Here is a 17,444-nt window from a genome sequence, read left to right as displayed (position 1 = left end):
TTTACTGCTTAATTAGGCTACTGAATGCATGGCTTTGATGTGTCTGTCAGAAGCGAATCCTGTCTGTCATTTTACGTATAATAGCTAGCGAATTCGAACAACTCGTCTGATGATCTTGAGTGTCCTCATCAATTCTTCATTAGCTTCTTGATGAGTCCTCTCTCTCATGTATGGTTAGCTAATAGCTATATATACCACACTGCCAAAGTGCAAATTAAGCATGAAGGTATGGGAAAGATGTAGTATTACTTTTGAAGGCGGATGTCGACCTCTAGCTAGCTCGATCGCTTTTCTTTTCCGATCCCCGGCCCCCATATGTAAAAAGGAGCAAGCTAGATAGAGCATATACAGCTTACTATACATAATGCATGCACTAGCTAGTTGGTTCTTGATCGAGCTAGCTTTAATAATTGAAGGCAGGCAAACTGGCTAGGTCCTCCTCCAACGGGATTTGGTTTGATATAGCTTGGTTTCAGCGCTCCATCCGTCTCTATCAAACTCGATCGCATGCTTCTTTCTTTTTCTTCACTACGTTTTTCTTGATTATTTCCCGTCACTGTCATGCCCATCACCGTCGTCACTGATCGTATTCAAATGCATGTATATGACATTGATGATACTGCAATACATGCATGAAGCCATAGCAGAACGTTTGAAGAAGATGGATCACGAAGAATAATATCTACCAAAGTAGCTCTCAATCTTTGATGATCGTCCATATTTATATATGGATCATAACTACTGTACACGTTCCTACAAGCATAACCATAGAGGAGTCTTGATCCATCTTTTAAATTGGTCACCCACTCTCGATCGACTACTTATTAGTACTAACGGTTGAATAATATGAATTAATTCGGAGCAGCTAGCTACCTAGCATATATTTGCACGAGTAGTACAAAGGTTTGGTCCAACCCAGCGTCCCGATTTTATGTGACATTACACAGAATTAGTCTGAAATGAATATTGATACAACGACCTAGCTTCATCATTAACGATATGACAGAGAGACATAAGAACATGGCAGGCTTAGACAGAGCCAACCTAAAGAGACAGAGATTAGAGACCGATGATGATATATATGTAATTAAGAAAGGCCAGGTTCGTACACGTTGGTTGCTATATATATGTCAGTCAGTCAGTGTAGGCATATATATATATGATCGAGTGATGTGTGGCAGGCCAGGCAAACCTTGAAGTTCCATGATCGAACTTGATTTGTCTTTTACCGATCGATCAGATGTAAATTAATTAGCAATATTCATCCACTCTCGATCGATCTGTGCATATATATGCCAAAAACAATCTAGCTCATTAAACCGCCGTACGCGTCTAGACTTGCTAATATACAAGAATCCGCCACCCCACGCAGAGCATATATATGTAGCTCATTCGTACTGTTGGTACGCTGTTACGTATATTCTCCATCCATCTGCAGCTTATATATTCCTGATTCTGATCATTATTGTATAAATATATAATCGCCCCTCCATCTAGGTACGTTCAAAGGTTTGACCAGTTGTTCACGACACATGCATACAATTATACATGTATATATATATATATATATATGTGTGCGTGTGCTTGCTAGGTCACGCTAGCTAGCTATAAGAATTCAAACAAAGGGGGCTGAGAGCGAGAGCGAGAAGACGACCTATTCACTTATATCTACGTACGTTCAAGTCGATCAAGTAATCGGCCAAATTAACAACCAGTCTGCCTGTATATACTAACGTACATTTCCAGCTAGCTAGCCCTTACTTATCGATCATGCATTAATTTAATGACTTGGACTAGTATGTATGATCATATATATCGATTTTCTCCGGCGATCCACCCAAATCGATCAAGTAATTTGATGATATATAATAGTTGATTCGAGAGAAAGGCATGTAAGAGCGAGCGAGGGGACAGCACAAGCGCATCGATCAGACAGAGACCTTATGCGCGCAGCTAGCTAACACATTACACATACATGCCACCTTTTTCCTTTTGGTACGTGTTGGCCTGCCCCAATCACATGCTCCATCTCCTTCGCATTTCCATTTTACGTTTCCCATTCTCCGTTCTTCATGACACCTTTAATCCACAATTCTCTATTTTCCTATTTCATTGCCTGCATCTAATTAACAATAATTAATAATTCATTTCTTTGATCAAATATACCTACCCAATTACTTAACAACCCCTTTCATTTGTTCCATTAACCACTTTGCCCCTCCTCTCCCAATTCCCTCTTTGAATGAATTATATATGCTCAAAAGTGTATTATTGGGTGGGAACAAAAGTTTACACGAATTGGTATAGGCAATTAGGCATCATTGGTGGTTTGGTCTTGTTTAAGAATGTTAATCAAATAACTGGTTAATGCACGTCTAACTTGTCACTAGTTCATCTCCTACCGATTGTGAATTTATAACTGGCCCCATTCTTACTTATAACATAAAAAGACTTATTTAAACAGTATATAATATCACGCAAGTCATATTTTCACTGACTACTCAATGCTATTTTTGTACCTATGTTGGCCTTCATCATGACAACACTTACTGTTTAGTATGTGTAACCAAATATTTGACTAATCATCTAGTCTTATTCTTGTTTTTTTTTAATTCTATACAAATGACCCATTCACACTTCTATACATACCTGGATCCGTTCTTATGATCATACTCGCTAGCTCGTCTTGGTTGTTGTTTCCTCTTTAAGTTCTTGTATCATTTTTAACAAATTCATATTACACTTGCCATACATAGAGATTTCACACTTTGTTTAATGCGGGGGGAGCTAAAAGCATATGACTATTCTCCTAAACCCTTCCACTTCTTCTATACATACCTGGATCTGTTCTTATGATCATACTTGCTAGCTCGTCTTGGTTGTTGTTTCATCTTTAAGTTCTTGTATCGGTTTTAACAAATTCATATTACACTTGTCATACACAGAGATTTCACACTTTGTTTAATGCGGGGGGAGCTAAAAGCATATGACGATTCTCCTAAACCCTTCCACTTATTCTTATGAGCTTATTATTATGAATGTTGACCCTTCCACTCAGTATTGATAAGTTATAATCGTTCTCTTAGCTAAATTCATATACTATTATATTTCTTTTAATTTTTGACCATATTGACTCCTTGATGATGGAAACTTGATTTCTTGAACCAAAAAGTTTAAGAGATGCATTCTAAAAAAAAAAGGTTTAAGGCAGTGTAATTGTATAATAATAACCGAACAGGGCCCTTCCAATGAGGGATCCCTATTTTAAGCCATTTATAGGGATAGGGCATTACACCAACTTCCCGATTATAATTTTACATCTCCACCGTTCATATCTTAGGTCTATATGAGCAGATCACCTCTACAAAATTTCATATGATTTGGTGATCGTTAAGACTTTCAAAAGTTCAATTTAGTTTTAATGACCTTCAACGGTTTTAGTTTGACATAAGCTGGACCGTTCAAGATTATTAAAACTAAATCAAACTTTGAAAGCCTTAACGATCACCAAATCATATGAAATTTTGTAGATGTGATCTACTCATATAGACCTAAGATATGAACGGTGGAGATGTAAAAATTCAATTGGGAAGTGGTGTAATGCCCTATCCCTAAAAAGTGACAAAAAATAGGGATCCCTCAATGGAAAGGGGCTGAATAACCGAATATCCATAATTTACTAATGAGGATGGATGATGGATCTCATCCACAGAAGTGGAATTGTAATGACCAGAAAAAAATTCCACAGAATCTTTCAAAAAAATTGAAACACCGAATGTACATGTTGGATTGCATTGTGCCATTTGTGGCAGACGACAGGGCCAACAGCGTCAGTTCACATTCGATTTCAAAAACCGTTGAAAATCTTGGTTTTTAAATTGGGTTGGTGCCAAAAGCCCCGAAATATAAATACCATAAAAATGGAAATAAATAAACCATTTCAAATTTGGATTTATTTTACTTTCGTTCGTATGATGGATTCATGTGGGTGAAACAGAGAAAAGAAGAGAGCCAAAAAAGCAACCCACTGCTTCTTCTTCTTCTTCTTCTTCTTCTCCCTTCTCACTTTCTCGGAATTCGAGCTCGTACCAGTTCGCTGTCAGACTCTTCACACGATTGTTAGGGTTTTCTCCATCTTCATCTGCATCTCATCTTCTTCGCATTTCTCTCTCTACTTCCTCTGGTCAACAAAGCACCCTGACCTTTTCAACAACACTGTTCTCTCTCAGCTCTGACCTCACCTTTAGGGTATTTGACGATTCCTTGCAGCAAAATTCCACATTCTCTTTCGGGTAAGTGGATCCATTTCACTTGTGGTTTGATTTTCTCGTACGAGGAACACAAAGGTGAAAATCTGAGTTTGGTACTACTTTGATGTCGGTATGTTAAGGTTAAGAATACAATTTAGTTGTAATTCGTTTGTTTAGATTCTCAGAAAGCAATGAATATGCAAATAAAGAGAAAGATCTGTTACTTTGAAAAGGGCATTTCTGAATTTAATCTGTGTTTGGTTCAAATTTCACTACTCTCAGAGATTGGATTGCACTCGATATATTGTTATTATTAATTTTCTTGAGACACGGTACCCATTTTTAGTAGGAGATATTTTTGGAGGTGTATTATTCTGAGTATCGGATGGTGTTCAAGTGCTGAACATGTCAATGGTGGGTGACTGATTAGTGAACAGCACTAGAGTCTGTGTCTTGAAATTATGGTCCCCGCCATTTACTTGTGTTGGATAATTCATCCGTGGGGCCTTTTCAAAAGTTTGATATGCCCTTTTATTTGAACTTTTCCAGTGTTGATCTCTCAATTTTTTTATTTGATTTCCGATCCTATAGGTTGCACAAGCTCTTTCCGGGGAAATGTCGCAGAAATCCAGGGCCACACCGTCCTTCCAGTCAATCCAATCATTGCCTGGCGATTTTAGGTTCTCAGGCTCACCCGCTTCTGATCGATTTGGGGATGACGATAATGTGAGGAATAGTAATATCATCTCCTCCAGTATTCCAGAAAATGGTGAATCAAAGGATAGCATTGCTGACATGGACCAAGTAATTGATGATTCACCATACGGTGGTAACACTATCTCCACTGAAGACAGGCAGTCAAGTGGTGATGAAGACCTGGATTCTGTCACTCCACCTATACCTTCAATATCTTCATTTCGTACAGAACGTCGGTGGGGTGACACCACCTCTTATGCTGGGAAGAAGGTATTTGATTATGCAATTGAAAGTTATGAAACCAACTATTCTGCTTCTTTGGGCAGTAGATAAATCCATAGGATTACAAGATATCCAGTCACTGAAACTGATGATTGTTTTGGCTTACTTAAATTACTGCCCATTAGTATATATTAATATTTCTTACACGTTAGCTGTTCTTATTTCAGAAGCTACAATATTGGTACCAACTTCCAAATGGGAATTGGGAACTGGGGAAAGTATTGTCAGCTTCAGTCACTGAAACTGTTATCTCACTGCCTAACGAGGAGGTATGTGACCATTTGATAAGCATGGACATATGATGGCATGATTGCAGTTTGGTGTTGTAAGCGATTTCAAATTTGTTTCACATGTAGGTTATGAAGGTAAAAACCGAAGATTTGGTTCCAGCAAATCCTGATATCCTTGATGGTGTGGATGATCTCATGCAACTTAGTTACTTAAATGAACCATCAGTGCTGTACAATCTTCAGTATAGATACATTCGAGATATGATTTATGTACGTGTTCTAGCTTGGATTTCAGTTTAAATTTGAACTCCCTTCTGAAGTTATCACCTTTAACTCTTTAAGTAGTGTCTTATTGGGTATAATGGTTGATTTCAGACAAAAGCAGGGCCAGTGTTGGTCGCTATCAACCCCTTTAAGAAAGTGCCTTTATATGGGAATGAATACATTGAAGCATATAAGCGTAAAGCTGTTGACAATCCACATGTATATGCCATTACAGACACAGCCATCCGAGAAATGGTTCGAGGTTGGTTTTCTATTTCGCAATTTATGTACTTGAATTTTCAGCAGTTCAAACCATATATTTGAGCTGTTAATCTGTATATTCTGACCTTTTTTCCCCTTTCAGATGAGGTAAATCAATCGATAATTATAAGGTCAGTAATACATGACTTGCATTTTTTTATGTCAATTTAATTAGAAATTGTACTTCTGGACGTCATTATTATGTTTATTGCACATTATTTCATGAGTGAATCTTAGTTTAAATAACCAAAGAATCAAGTATTCACCAATTTTCTTATCAAAACATCTATGTAGCAACCCTTCCATTGTCCAGATCACTCTCTCATATGAAAGTTAATGCTTCTTAATCTGATCAATTCCGTGTTTTTCCGTTTTATAAGGTAACACTGATGGCATGGAATATCTGTGTCCATAACTAATGCATGATAAGAATATATGTGTAATTCTCTTCTGGGATTATCATTGAGACCCTATTTTATATGGTTCTTGTGTCCAGTGGGGAAAGTGGAGCAGGAAAAACTGAAACTGCAAAGATAGCAATGCAATATTTGGCCGCACTTGGAGGTGGAAGTGGAATAGAACATGAAATATTGAAAACTAATCCGATACTAGAAGCCTTTGGCAATGCGAAAACATTAAGAAATGACAACTCAAGTCGCTTTGTAAGCTCCCAGTTTTCTCATAGTGCTGTCTCCTTCATTTATAATTATATTTGCATCCATTAATCATCCTATATTAGCCCCCTTTCCTTCATTCTTTCGCTCTTTTTAATTTTAAATTCTAAAAGAATGAACAATAGAAAAAAAAGAATGGTCCTTGATGTAGTGTAACTCTGAGAACATGTAATGCAGGGAAAGTTGATTGAAATCCACTTTAGTGAAACTGGAAAGATATCTGGTGCCAACATTCAAACTTGTAAGTTCACTAGTTCGGAAGTTCTTCAGTCAAGTAGTATTTGCTTACATACATATGTAAACAGATGTTTAATCTGACTTGTTCTTTTGTCGGTGGCCGCTGTATATGCCACAGTTTTGCTCGAAAAGGTAATTATTCCTCCCTGTGGTCTTTAATTGTGATCTGTTTAGTGTTTTATACAAATCATTAATAGATTGAATTTCATTGAACAGTCTAGAGTTGTCCAATGCACTGAGGGAGAAAGGTCATATCATATATTTTATCAGCTGTGTGCTGGAGCTCCACCTGCTCTTAGAGGTTAGTATTGCCACTTATCTTTACTAGCAGTTTTATATGTAGTAACGTTGACTCATATATTGTCCAATCCTTATATTTTTGATTGTTAGATTCCATGTTGGCCTCAAACCAATTTGTTACGTTTTCTGTTTTAGGTTCATTTAAATAGTTATGACAATCACAAACACCCTAGCACACCTGCACAACTTGTAGATGTATGCTTATAACGTCATGTATATGTACTATGTATAAGTAAATGATTCATAGTAAGTTTTGTGTATTGGCTGTATATAAATATCTAACTATTTTTATCGTCAAATTGTGTTCACCCATTTTCCATTTTTCATTTTTTGTTCCCTTGATTGCATGTGACAGAGATCCTGAACTTGAAGAGTGCAGATGAGTACAAATATCTACAGCAAAGTGATTGTTATTCCATTACTGGAGTTAATGATGCCGAAGAATTTCGTGTGGTCAAGGTAGGTTCGCATTCTTAGTTCAACAGATCACTCTTCCTAAAGATACATGATTAGGAATGTGTATTTATATGCATGTGAACTCGCTATTTTCAGGAAGCTCTAGATGTTGTCCATATTAACGAGGAAGACCAACAAAGTGTATTTGCAATGCTTGCTGCAGTCTTGTGGCTGGGAAACATCTCATTTAGTGTGATTGATAATGAAAATCATGTGGAAGCTGTGGCAGATGAAGGTAGCAATTTGATGATAGACTGAAAAAGAGAATCTATATGATAGATATTTTATGTTTTTTTACAAGTGGTCAAAATTGTGGTGTTTCTATTACTCACAAATCACATCAAACATGCATCCTGTTTTGAAGATATTTAGCTATCTTTCTATGTCTGATAGTTCTCATCCTTCTCTTTGGGGGCTACTAAAATATTTATATGTGGTAGGTGCATGAAATCCATTTGTTAGTTCCTTCCAGTCTGTAAGTTAACAATTTTATAATTGTCATGTGCTTGTCTCCAAATGGGAAAAAGAACTTCGGTGCTTGGTTCTGGTAATGTTGAACCTTATTAGTGGGAGCAAGTCTCTGAGTCGAACATATATTTTTGGATCATTCAGCTGTACTGTATGGGATATACTAATATTTCAGACTGTTTAAATTTCCCTTATTGTTCACTTCGGTGCTTGGTTCTGGTAATGTTGAACCTTATTAGTGGGAGCAAGTCTCTGAGTCGAACATATATTTTTGGATCATTCAGCTGTACTGTATGGGATATACTAATATTTCAGACTGTTTAAATTTCCCTTATTGTTCACTGTCCTTTTTTAATTGCCTGAGTTTTGTGTTCTAAAAGATGCAAGTTTCATCTCCAGGTCTGTTTACTGTTGCTAAACTGGTTGGATGTAGCCTGGAGGAACTTAAGCTTGCTTTATCAACTCGCAAAATGCGTGTTGGTAATGACAATATTGTCCAAAAGCTAACACTATCACAGGTAAGAAATGAAAATTTAATTAATCTGATATGCATTTACATGATTAAAACATCAGCAGATTCAAAGTAGTTTGGTTCAGTATCCACCTGGTGGTCCCATATGGTGTTGAATAAGTTACGGATGCAAATAAAGCCCAAGAAAATTGATTGATATTAGGCCATCCTTAACATGTTTTGCATCTTTCAGGCTGTCGATACAAGAGATGCTTTGGCAAAGTCGATCTATGCATGTTTGTTTGAGTGGTTGGTTGAACAAATTAACAAATCACTTGCAGTAGGAAAGCGGCGTACCGGCAGATCTATTAGCATTCTCGATATCTATGGTTTTGAATCCTTTGATGTATGTTTCATCTAAACTTTTACTGGAACTCTGTCAGTAAATTGGGGAAGTGTTTATAATGTACATTTGTTTTTTCTGCAGAGAAATAGTTTTGAACAATTCTGCATTAATTATGCAAACGAGAGACTGCAGCAACACTTCAATCGCCACTTGTTCAAACTAGAGCAGGAGGTAATCTTCCATATCTCCTTTTCGTCAGTATAATTGGTTGAGACAAAGCTTAGTCCCACTTCTGTGGATCATGTTAGTTCATTACATGGAAATCTCTGTGATTCTTTTCTGCTTCTCTGTTAAGAGAACTATGATAATGAGGTGAAGGAAGTAGGACAAAATATTTGGTTCTGAGCCAATGATGAAAGACACTGTGGTTGCCTTGTGCGAACCAAATTCTCAACAAATTCCTGATTTAGTGCTCTGTCATTTGACCTTGACAAATTGATTTGATGGAGAGCTTTATGAGAGCAGAAACTTATATGTTGACTGCTATTTCCTTTCTCAGGAATATATCCAGGATGGCATTGATTGGACAAGAGTTGAATTTGAAGACAACCAGGATTGCCTTGGTCTTTTTGAAAAGGTAGGTAGTGAACTTGTCAATGATCAGCTTAGGTATCTGTATTTCATAATTTCAACTGTAAAGTGACTTGTTACTTCTTGATTGTATAAATGGTGCTCACATTCGCTTGTGTTCCTCTTATATAAGTTTGACATCATTTATGATTTCGTAGTTGTTTCATGATATCTATAATTGCACCGGAAGGAAGTAATTGATCAACATCTTGAAAGATGTCATAGTAATCAAGATTTGTGTGCTTGGTTGAAGATTTTATTGTGCATAAAGTTCCTAATCAAGTCCTCATATGTAAGATGCTATCCAAATTGAGTCAAGTATTTGTTGAAGCATAAACTGATGAGCACCTCTTATTTGCTGGTTTGTGAAGCTTGCATGTCAAGCTGTACTTATACCTCCTATATGGTTGTCCCTTTTTCTTTAACAATGAATAATACTGTTTGTACCTATACTTTACCGTATCCATTTCTCTGAACCTTCTTTCAATATAAAATGCAGAGACCGTTGGGATTATTGTCCCTCTTAGATGAAGAGTCCACTTTCCCAAATGGTAGTGATTTGACCTTTGCCCACAAACTTAAGCAACATCTGAATTCTAATTCTTCATTTAGAGGAGGACGAGACAAAGCCTTTACTGTCAGTCATTATGCTGGAGAGGTACTCCTTGTGATTAATTCATTTCCAGTATTATTTATTCTTGTCTTTTGCTATAGGACATTTTATGTTAATTATAGTTAGAACTGAACAGGCATAGGGCTCATGTCAGAATACATTCTCTTGAGCTGTCACTCCCAGTCATTCTCATGAGCCCTTCGCCGGAAATTTGAACCAGAAAGCTTGTTCCCAGACCACCCTTTACCACTAAGTAGGTTTGGGTGCTAACGGTTCCCCTTCTTCCACTCAGGTTACGTATGACACAACAGGTTTTTTGGAAAAGAATAGAGACTTGCTGCATTTGGATTCCATTGAGCTTCTTTCCTCATGCTCATGCCACCTTCCTCAGATATTTGCATCTAGTATGCTCAGATCAGATCGATCTGAGAAGCCTGTAGTTGGCCCCTTGCATAAATTAGGTGGTGCAGACTCCCAGAAGCTGAGTGTTGCAACAAAATTCAAGGTATGCTGCTTTTCATATTCTTTGATTTCTGTACATGATTATTAATTAAAAAAGGAAGATAATTATGGTAACATGATATTTGGCTCTCAGGATTCCAGTAATATGATCATGTATACTATCCGTCCTTAAGGAATGTTCCATGCTTGAAAAGTGAATACTATCAAAAAATGAGTTCGGTTATTTGGCTGCTGTGTTCTTTTGATTCACTTATTTGTGTTGGTGTTTAGGGTCAATTGTTCTTACTGATGAAACGTCTTGAAAACACCACTCCACATTTCATACGTTGTATCAAGCCCAACAATAGTCAATCTCCTGGAATATATGAGCAAGGACTTGTCCTGCAGCAACTAAGATGTTGTGGAGTCCTTGAAGTGGTTCGAATATCGAGATCTGGCTTTCCTACCAGGATGTCTCACCAGAAGTTTGCAAGAAGGTAACAAAAATTAACTTCACTCCTGTTTCTGCTCCCACATCTTTATACCTCTCCTCAGTGTCTAATTATTCATAGTCTGTGTATTGAATCTTGTATAGATATGGTTTTCTTCTGCTGGAGAATGTTGCATCACAAGAGCCACTTAGTGTTTCAGTTGCTATTCTTCATCAGTTCAATATATTACCAGAGATGTATCAAGTGGGCTATACAAAATTGTTTTTCCGTACTGGGCAGGTAAATTTAAGTATTTGTGCTTCCTTTTTGGGGGAACTGAAAAATATGTTGTGTTTTATTGCCTGGGTTTGGTGCCAGCTTTTGTGAAGATGGATTCCACATCATATGTAAGTATCTGTCTGAAACGTGGTTTAAAATTTGGTACAGATTGGGGTGCTCGAGGATACCAGAAACCGTACACTCCATGGTATTTTACGCGTTCAAAGCTGCTTTAGAGGACACCAAGCTCGATGTTACCTTAAGGAGCTGAGAAGAGGAATCACCACGCTTCAGTCCTGTATTGACTTGCTCCTTATCTATTTGCTGATTCATATGATATATTTGCACAAGGAGCAAACTGGATTATTTGATATATTATTTCAATTACTTTGTTCAGTTGTAAGGGGAGAGAAAATGAGAAAGGAGTATGCAGTCTTACTACAGAGGCATAGAGCTGCTGTATTCATTCAAAAGCTGATGAAAAGCAGGATTGCAAGGCAGAAATTCAAGAACATTTGTGATGCATCAATTGTGATACAATCAGGTATACTAAGCCCTGTCCCTAAACCCCCTGAAACCTAATAAAAGTTATAAAACAGATAGAGAGATACGTAATGATTATATTCAGATTCAAAAGGATGGTACCAACTGCCTTTTGATTTTACAGTAAAACCTCGATAATTTGATACTCTAGAAATTAATAACCTCAATTAATAAAATACTTTTAAGTCAGTCCCGACTTAGGAATAATGTGCTACATTAACCTCGATTGCTTAATGCTCGCTAAAATTGTTAGAATGTCTTTGGTCCCAAGACTATTAATTTATTGAGGTTTAACTGCGTTAGCTGAAGTAAATATGTTTAACCGGAAAGTTGTCACTATTTTTAGGTGAATCCCAACCCGAATTAGTTTCATTTGTTTGATTGTGTAAGCTATCTTTGCAGTTTATCGTGGGTGGTTTGTCAGAAGATGCTCAGGAGGTATAGGATTAACGAAATCTGGGAGCACAAAGGTATTCCTTCACTCTTCTAGCTTCCTCATTAGTGCATTATGGCCTATGCACCTTCATTATATCCGTTGTATCATCAGTATGACCTGTACTTGTCGGCCCTACACTAGTGACTGTTCTCAGATTAAGCCTCATAATGGCACTCATCAGGGCTAATTACTGCTCTGGAAATTTTACAAGTTATAGAATCAGGTGGAAAAGTTTCTAGTAAAAATTAGGCCAACAACTAGATAAGTATTATCTTTATGTTTTGTGACAATACAATGTTTATTCATGAATGGTATTTGTGTCCACACATGCACAAGGATTCTTGTTGAGATTAATTAACAATTAGAATCCCAAACAGGCTAACGAGTCAGATGAGGTGCTGGTCAAATCATCGTTTCTTGCTGAATTACAACGTCGTGTTCTTAAGGCTGAAGCTGCCTTGAGAGAGAAGGAAGAAGAGAATGACATTCTCCACCAACGCCTCCAACAGTATGAGAACCGCTGGTCCGAATATGAGCTGAAAATGAAATCCATGGAAGAAGTATGGCAGAAACAAATGAGATCCCTACAATCCAGCCTCTCAATTGCCAAGAAGAGCCTTGCCATTGATGATTCTGAGAGAAACTCTGATGCATCGGTCAATGCAAGTGATGATCGCGACTACAGTTGGGATACAGGAAGCAACCATAGAGGCCAAGATAGCAATGGGGGGAGACCCATGAGTGCTGGTTTGAGTGTTATAAGCCGGTTGACTGAAGAATTTGACCAGAGGAGTCAAGTATTTGCTGATGACGCCAAGTTCTTGGTGGAGGTAAAATCCGGTCAAGTTGAAGCAAGTCTGAATCCAGATAGAGAGCTTAGAAGGTTGAAGCAGATGTTTGAGGCTTGGAAGAAGGATTATGGGGCAAGACTTCGGGAGACAAAGGTGGTATTGACTAAGCTTGGAAATGAAGAGGGTAACATTGATAGGGCAAAAAAGAAGTGGTGGGGAAGGAGGAACAGCTCGAGGATAAATTAAATTTATGTCTTCTGAGTTATTGGAAGAAATTGATGATGAAGGAAGAATAGGTCGAGAGAGAGGATCAAGATCCATGTCATATAGAAGTATCGTTTTATTTAGTTGGGGCTAGTTGTCTTGTGGTTTTTGCTAGCCCCTTTCATAGTAGGTCAAGGAGTTGCAGAGAATTTGTGACGGAATTTTGTTGTTGCAAGCTATTTCGTGCCCTGCAGAGCTAGTGGTGTAAGCGATTCCAATATGTACATCTTTTTTATTCTTAGTGCAATGGAAGCTTTACGTTAACGAATGGTTTCTGTAATATGATGTTCTTTCAATTCCAATATCTCTGGTCTCACTATTCACTACCATATAAGTTTCATTATCATGAAAATTATCTTTGAGGGTGCTAGCAAAGAGGCATTGGCACTGTTTCATCGAAAGCTTTCCGATTGATATAAAAAGAAAAAGCTAAATGGCTAATTTGACTCCTTCCCACTCATGTGAATGGGGAAATTGTAAGCGATATAGAAGATCTATTTCATTCCTTTTTTGTTTAAATATAAGTTTATTACAAGATCAACAGTCAAATAGCTGCAGTCAACCAAACTTACATACATACGAATAAGTAAGTAAAGAGTCGGTCTTAGGTATGCTCGCAACTAAGCAAGCCCTTACACTGAGTGTCTACGACTTGTCTTCTATGAGTCTATGCATCTAATCTTCTATAGTGCACGTTTGGTACTCGAGACTACATTACACCTTCTTATTTTCTAAGACTGTCATGCACTTATGTGGAGTGTCTTAAGTTGTACTAATATTAACCCATGTTTAGTGTTACATGAGATTAGATAGTAGTTTGCTTGGTGTATAGTTTAGAAAGATTGTGTTATCTAAGGATGACATATTTGAGTACCCACAATAACATCACGTAAGGAGGCCAAAATGAAAATAAGATGTTCTGTAAACTCATTTATTTTAGTACTCAATGACACCTAACACAGTAGTACTAACTAAACTAAACTCCTTTATCAAACGCTACGCAGTTGTGGCCCAGATGGACCTAGACTCAGACTCAACCATTTAATTTACAACCTCCTTCCCTGCGCCTGGTTGTTTCGGTAAAGCCCATCCTGTTTCATCTTAAAAAGGAGTAAGAAAAAGAGAAAAAGAAAATGGCAAAAATGGTAACTAGTTAAAAATGGAGCTGAGGCGGCAAGTAAGTAGTAAGAAGGTAAGAAAGGAATGTTGCAAAGGTTTAGGTGCGAGTTGTGAGCGAGAGTGAGGGGAGGAGCGAATCGCAAATTATGTTGAGTGGTGGTGGGTGTCGTCTCTCCACTCATCTACGGCTGCGGGACTGCGACCTCCGCCACCAGCCCCAACTTGGTTTTGGTTTTGACTTTAGATTCGGTTCTCCAATCTCTCGCCTGCGACGCTCTCTCACTCTCAATCTCAAACCCTTGTCTCCTCGTCCAATCTCCTCTTTTCGCTCTATCATTCTTTCCAAGCGCGTTCCTTCCCTCTCCCACTGTTTCAGGTACTTTTGATTCAATGGGTTTATTATCTTTTTAGTCTTATTGATTCATTGGAGATATATAATGTAGGAATTAGCGTTAATCAATTGATTTTGGTTTTGTTGTTGAATCCTTCAGATATACACACAAGCAATGTATGTATATATTTCTATGTGCTCAAACCTCTGATTCCTTTTCTTTTGCAAAGCCAACAACAAGACCAACGGGAGCATCCCTCCGACGCATTGTCCTCTGTGGCAGGTTTCTTTCTATCCACCACCATCTTCATCACATTATATATACCACTACAAGTTACTCCTAGCTGCTTCATAAACTAGTCTATTACTCTTCTTTTAGTCGCTTCATGACTAGATAACTTAGAGACACACCTCTTTCAAGGTACCCTACTAACCTCAAATTTTAAGATCAATTAACCAAATGCTGAGCAGAAACTAATGCACATTCAGTATAGTACAACAAGCTTTCGCGTACCTGAATAAATGCAATGCCTGTCCTTTTTATAAACATTGAATACTCTCGAGTCTTGTGATATTGAGAGAATTTTTAAGGTTATCCTTTGGATCCATTTGCACCATTCTGATATTTCTAAGTGTTTTTGGTCATTTACCAAGTTGCTTCACTGCTCTCCTGACATTCTTTCACTAAGTTTTCTTTGCAGATGCATATGATTTCCATGTCTATGTGTACTGAAAGTTTATAATTTGCTCTGCTCCTCTGCTTAGTTAGGCATATTCATCTCATGTAACCTTAATGTTTTCTTTTTTGTTCGTATCATCCCTAGGTGGAATAGTTGCATTGGGAAAATTTGATGCCCTTCATATTGGTCATAGGGAACTTGTTATTCAAGCATCAAAGGTCGGACCTCCATTTCTTTTATCATTTGTTGGAATAGCTGAAGTACTCGGTTGGGAACCCAGGTATTGTAGCTGTGCACCCTCGTTCTTTGATTATTATTTGTTTGAACTGCCTTCTGTTTTTATAGTTTGTAGTTTTTGTTGCTATTGTCCTTATAATCCTATTATCATTTTTTTTTTAATGATGATGGAGATTAAGAAGGTTTGTAAGACTCCTTGCCATCTCTATTGAACAACTGTCTCTTTCCACTGAACATAATTTGTTTCTCAGTCTAGTATCTGATCTCTAAAATGCAGTATAAATATACTAATATTCAACTGTGTTGTAAGGAGGTGAGGAAGATGTTTATTAAATGAGTTCCAAATTCACGGACTAAAGTCATGACATTGGAACTCCATTTCTCTGTTTGCTTGCTATGTTATAGATTCAGTAGATATTCATCAAAGTGAACTTACCGTGGTTAACTGAACAGGGCTCCAATAGTTGCCAAATGTGATCGAAAGAGAGTTCTTTCGACTTGGGCCCCATATTGTGGTAACATGGTCCCTGAAGAGTTTGAAATTCAATTTTCAAGTGTTCGAAAACTCACTCCACGGGAATTTGTTGAAAAGTTATTGAAAGAGTTTGGAGTTCGGGGGGTTGTGGCAGGTAAATATATTAAAAGACACCTATGGGCTACAGATCATTGTATTTTTCATCATACGAGTCAAACATGCATAGCGTGGTTGACAGACATGTTAAATGACGGTTGAAATGGCTATTGTGGCAGGTCAAAACTACCGATTTGGATATAAAGCAGCTGGTGATGCGACAGAGCTGGTGAAGTTGTGTGAAGAATATGGTATGGGGGCTTACATCATAAAATCTGTTATGGACAAGAACCCATACAACATCAACATGAACTCAGATTCAAAAGACAGAGGACAAGTTTCATCCACTCGTGTTCGCCGCGCCCTTGCTGTAGGAGATATGAAGTACGTGTCTAAACTTTTGGGTCGCCAACATCGTTTGATATTGATTGCAAAGGATGAGGAAGGCTTTCCTTGGAGCAGGCATAAATTGTCAGTTCCAAAGTCGTGTATGTTAAATTTAGGTCCAAAAGAGGGTCTATATGGGAAGTGTTATCTGTTACTTGGGGATGAAGGCGACCTGGTTGTCCCGTGTAGTGTAGTAATTGATACATCATATATCCACATAGAAATGGATGAGGTAGGTAGGCATGATGACATAGTTAGTAGTAAACAGAATGTGAGGCTGTTACGTATTGAATTTGGTGATATGGAATGTTGAATTCATTTTGTCCTCAGTTGAGTCAGTTCATCCCCGCGCGAAATGCTAATGGGTATATGATGAAATGGAGTGCAAGTAGGTTTGTCAATTGTGATAGTAGCTATATGATGAAATGAATCAGTTTTGCTTGTTCCAGAAATTTGGTATTAGTAGTGATGCTGATGCTGATGCTGATGCAGCAGCATATATTCTCAACCATGTCTGTCACTCTATTCATCACTAGCCCCTGAGAATGAGATTCTGATGCGTAAAGCATTGGGTATCCGGGACTTGTGCTTTGTTCTTGTTCTTGGAGGTGGAGATGGGATATTCTGCATTCTGTTGGAATATTCTACCCTTGAGAATAGGGTTTGCTTCTTCCAATGGGTCAGCGTCGAAGGGATTTTAAAGTCTTTTTCTCCCGTTTTCGTGGATGGCTAACGTAAGCTACCGGATCTTTGACAAATACGTGGCATCATTTTGT

The 17,444-nt window shown here is 37.8% G+C and overlaps 2 protein-coding genes across 2 annotated transcripts; both read left to right on the top strand.

Annotated features, from left to right (window-relative positions):
- The first annotated feature begins 4,865 nt into the window (after positions 1-4,865).
- LOC101310211 (unconventional myosin-Va-like) lies at positions 4,866-13,607 on the top strand. The gene is made up of 23 exons (XM_004297673.1): positions 4,866-5,216; positions 5,396-5,497; positions 5,585-5,728; positions 5,834-5,984; positions 6,087-6,114; positions 6,480-6,645; positions 6,835-6,898; positions 7,013-7,026; positions 7,111-7,195; positions 7,550-7,653; positions 7,747-7,885; positions 8,518-8,636; positions 8,823-8,975; positions 9,057-9,146; positions 9,475-9,552; positions 10,045-10,203; positions 10,451-10,663; positions 10,891-11,096; positions 11,195-11,330; positions 11,478-11,607; positions 11,707-11,853; positions 12,255-12,322; positions 12,666-13,607. Exons 1-23 carry the CDS (start codon positions 4,866-4,868, stop codon positions 13,323-13,325), a joined length of 3,507 nt encoding a protein of 1,168 aa, XP_004297721.1. The 3' UTR covers positions 13,326-13,607.
- Positions 13,608-14,592: 985 nt separating this feature from the next.
- On the top strand, positions 14,593-17,099 carry LOC101309924 (riboflavin biosynthesis protein RibF-like). The gene is made up of 5 exons (XM_004297672.1): positions 14,593-14,838; positions 15,024-15,076; positions 15,618-15,753; positions 16,164-16,339; positions 16,461-17,099. The coding sequence occupies exons 1-5, from the start codon at positions 14,609-14,611 to the stop codon at positions 16,979-16,981; spliced, it is 1,116 nt and encodes a 371-aa protein (XP_004297720.1). The 5' UTR covers positions 14,593-14,608; the 3' UTR covers positions 16,982-17,099.
- The last annotated feature ends 345 nt before the right edge of the window (positions 17,100-17,444 follow it).

Source organism: Fragaria vesca, linkage group LG4, assembly GCF_000184155.1.
Source record: "Fragaria vesca subsp. vesca linkage group LG4, FraVesHawaii_1.0, whole genome shotgun sequence".
NCBI lineage: Eukaryota > Viridiplantae > Streptophyta > Magnoliopsida > Rosales > Rosaceae > Fragaria > Fragaria vesca.
This window is presented reverse-complemented; position numbering and strand designations above follow the sequence as displayed.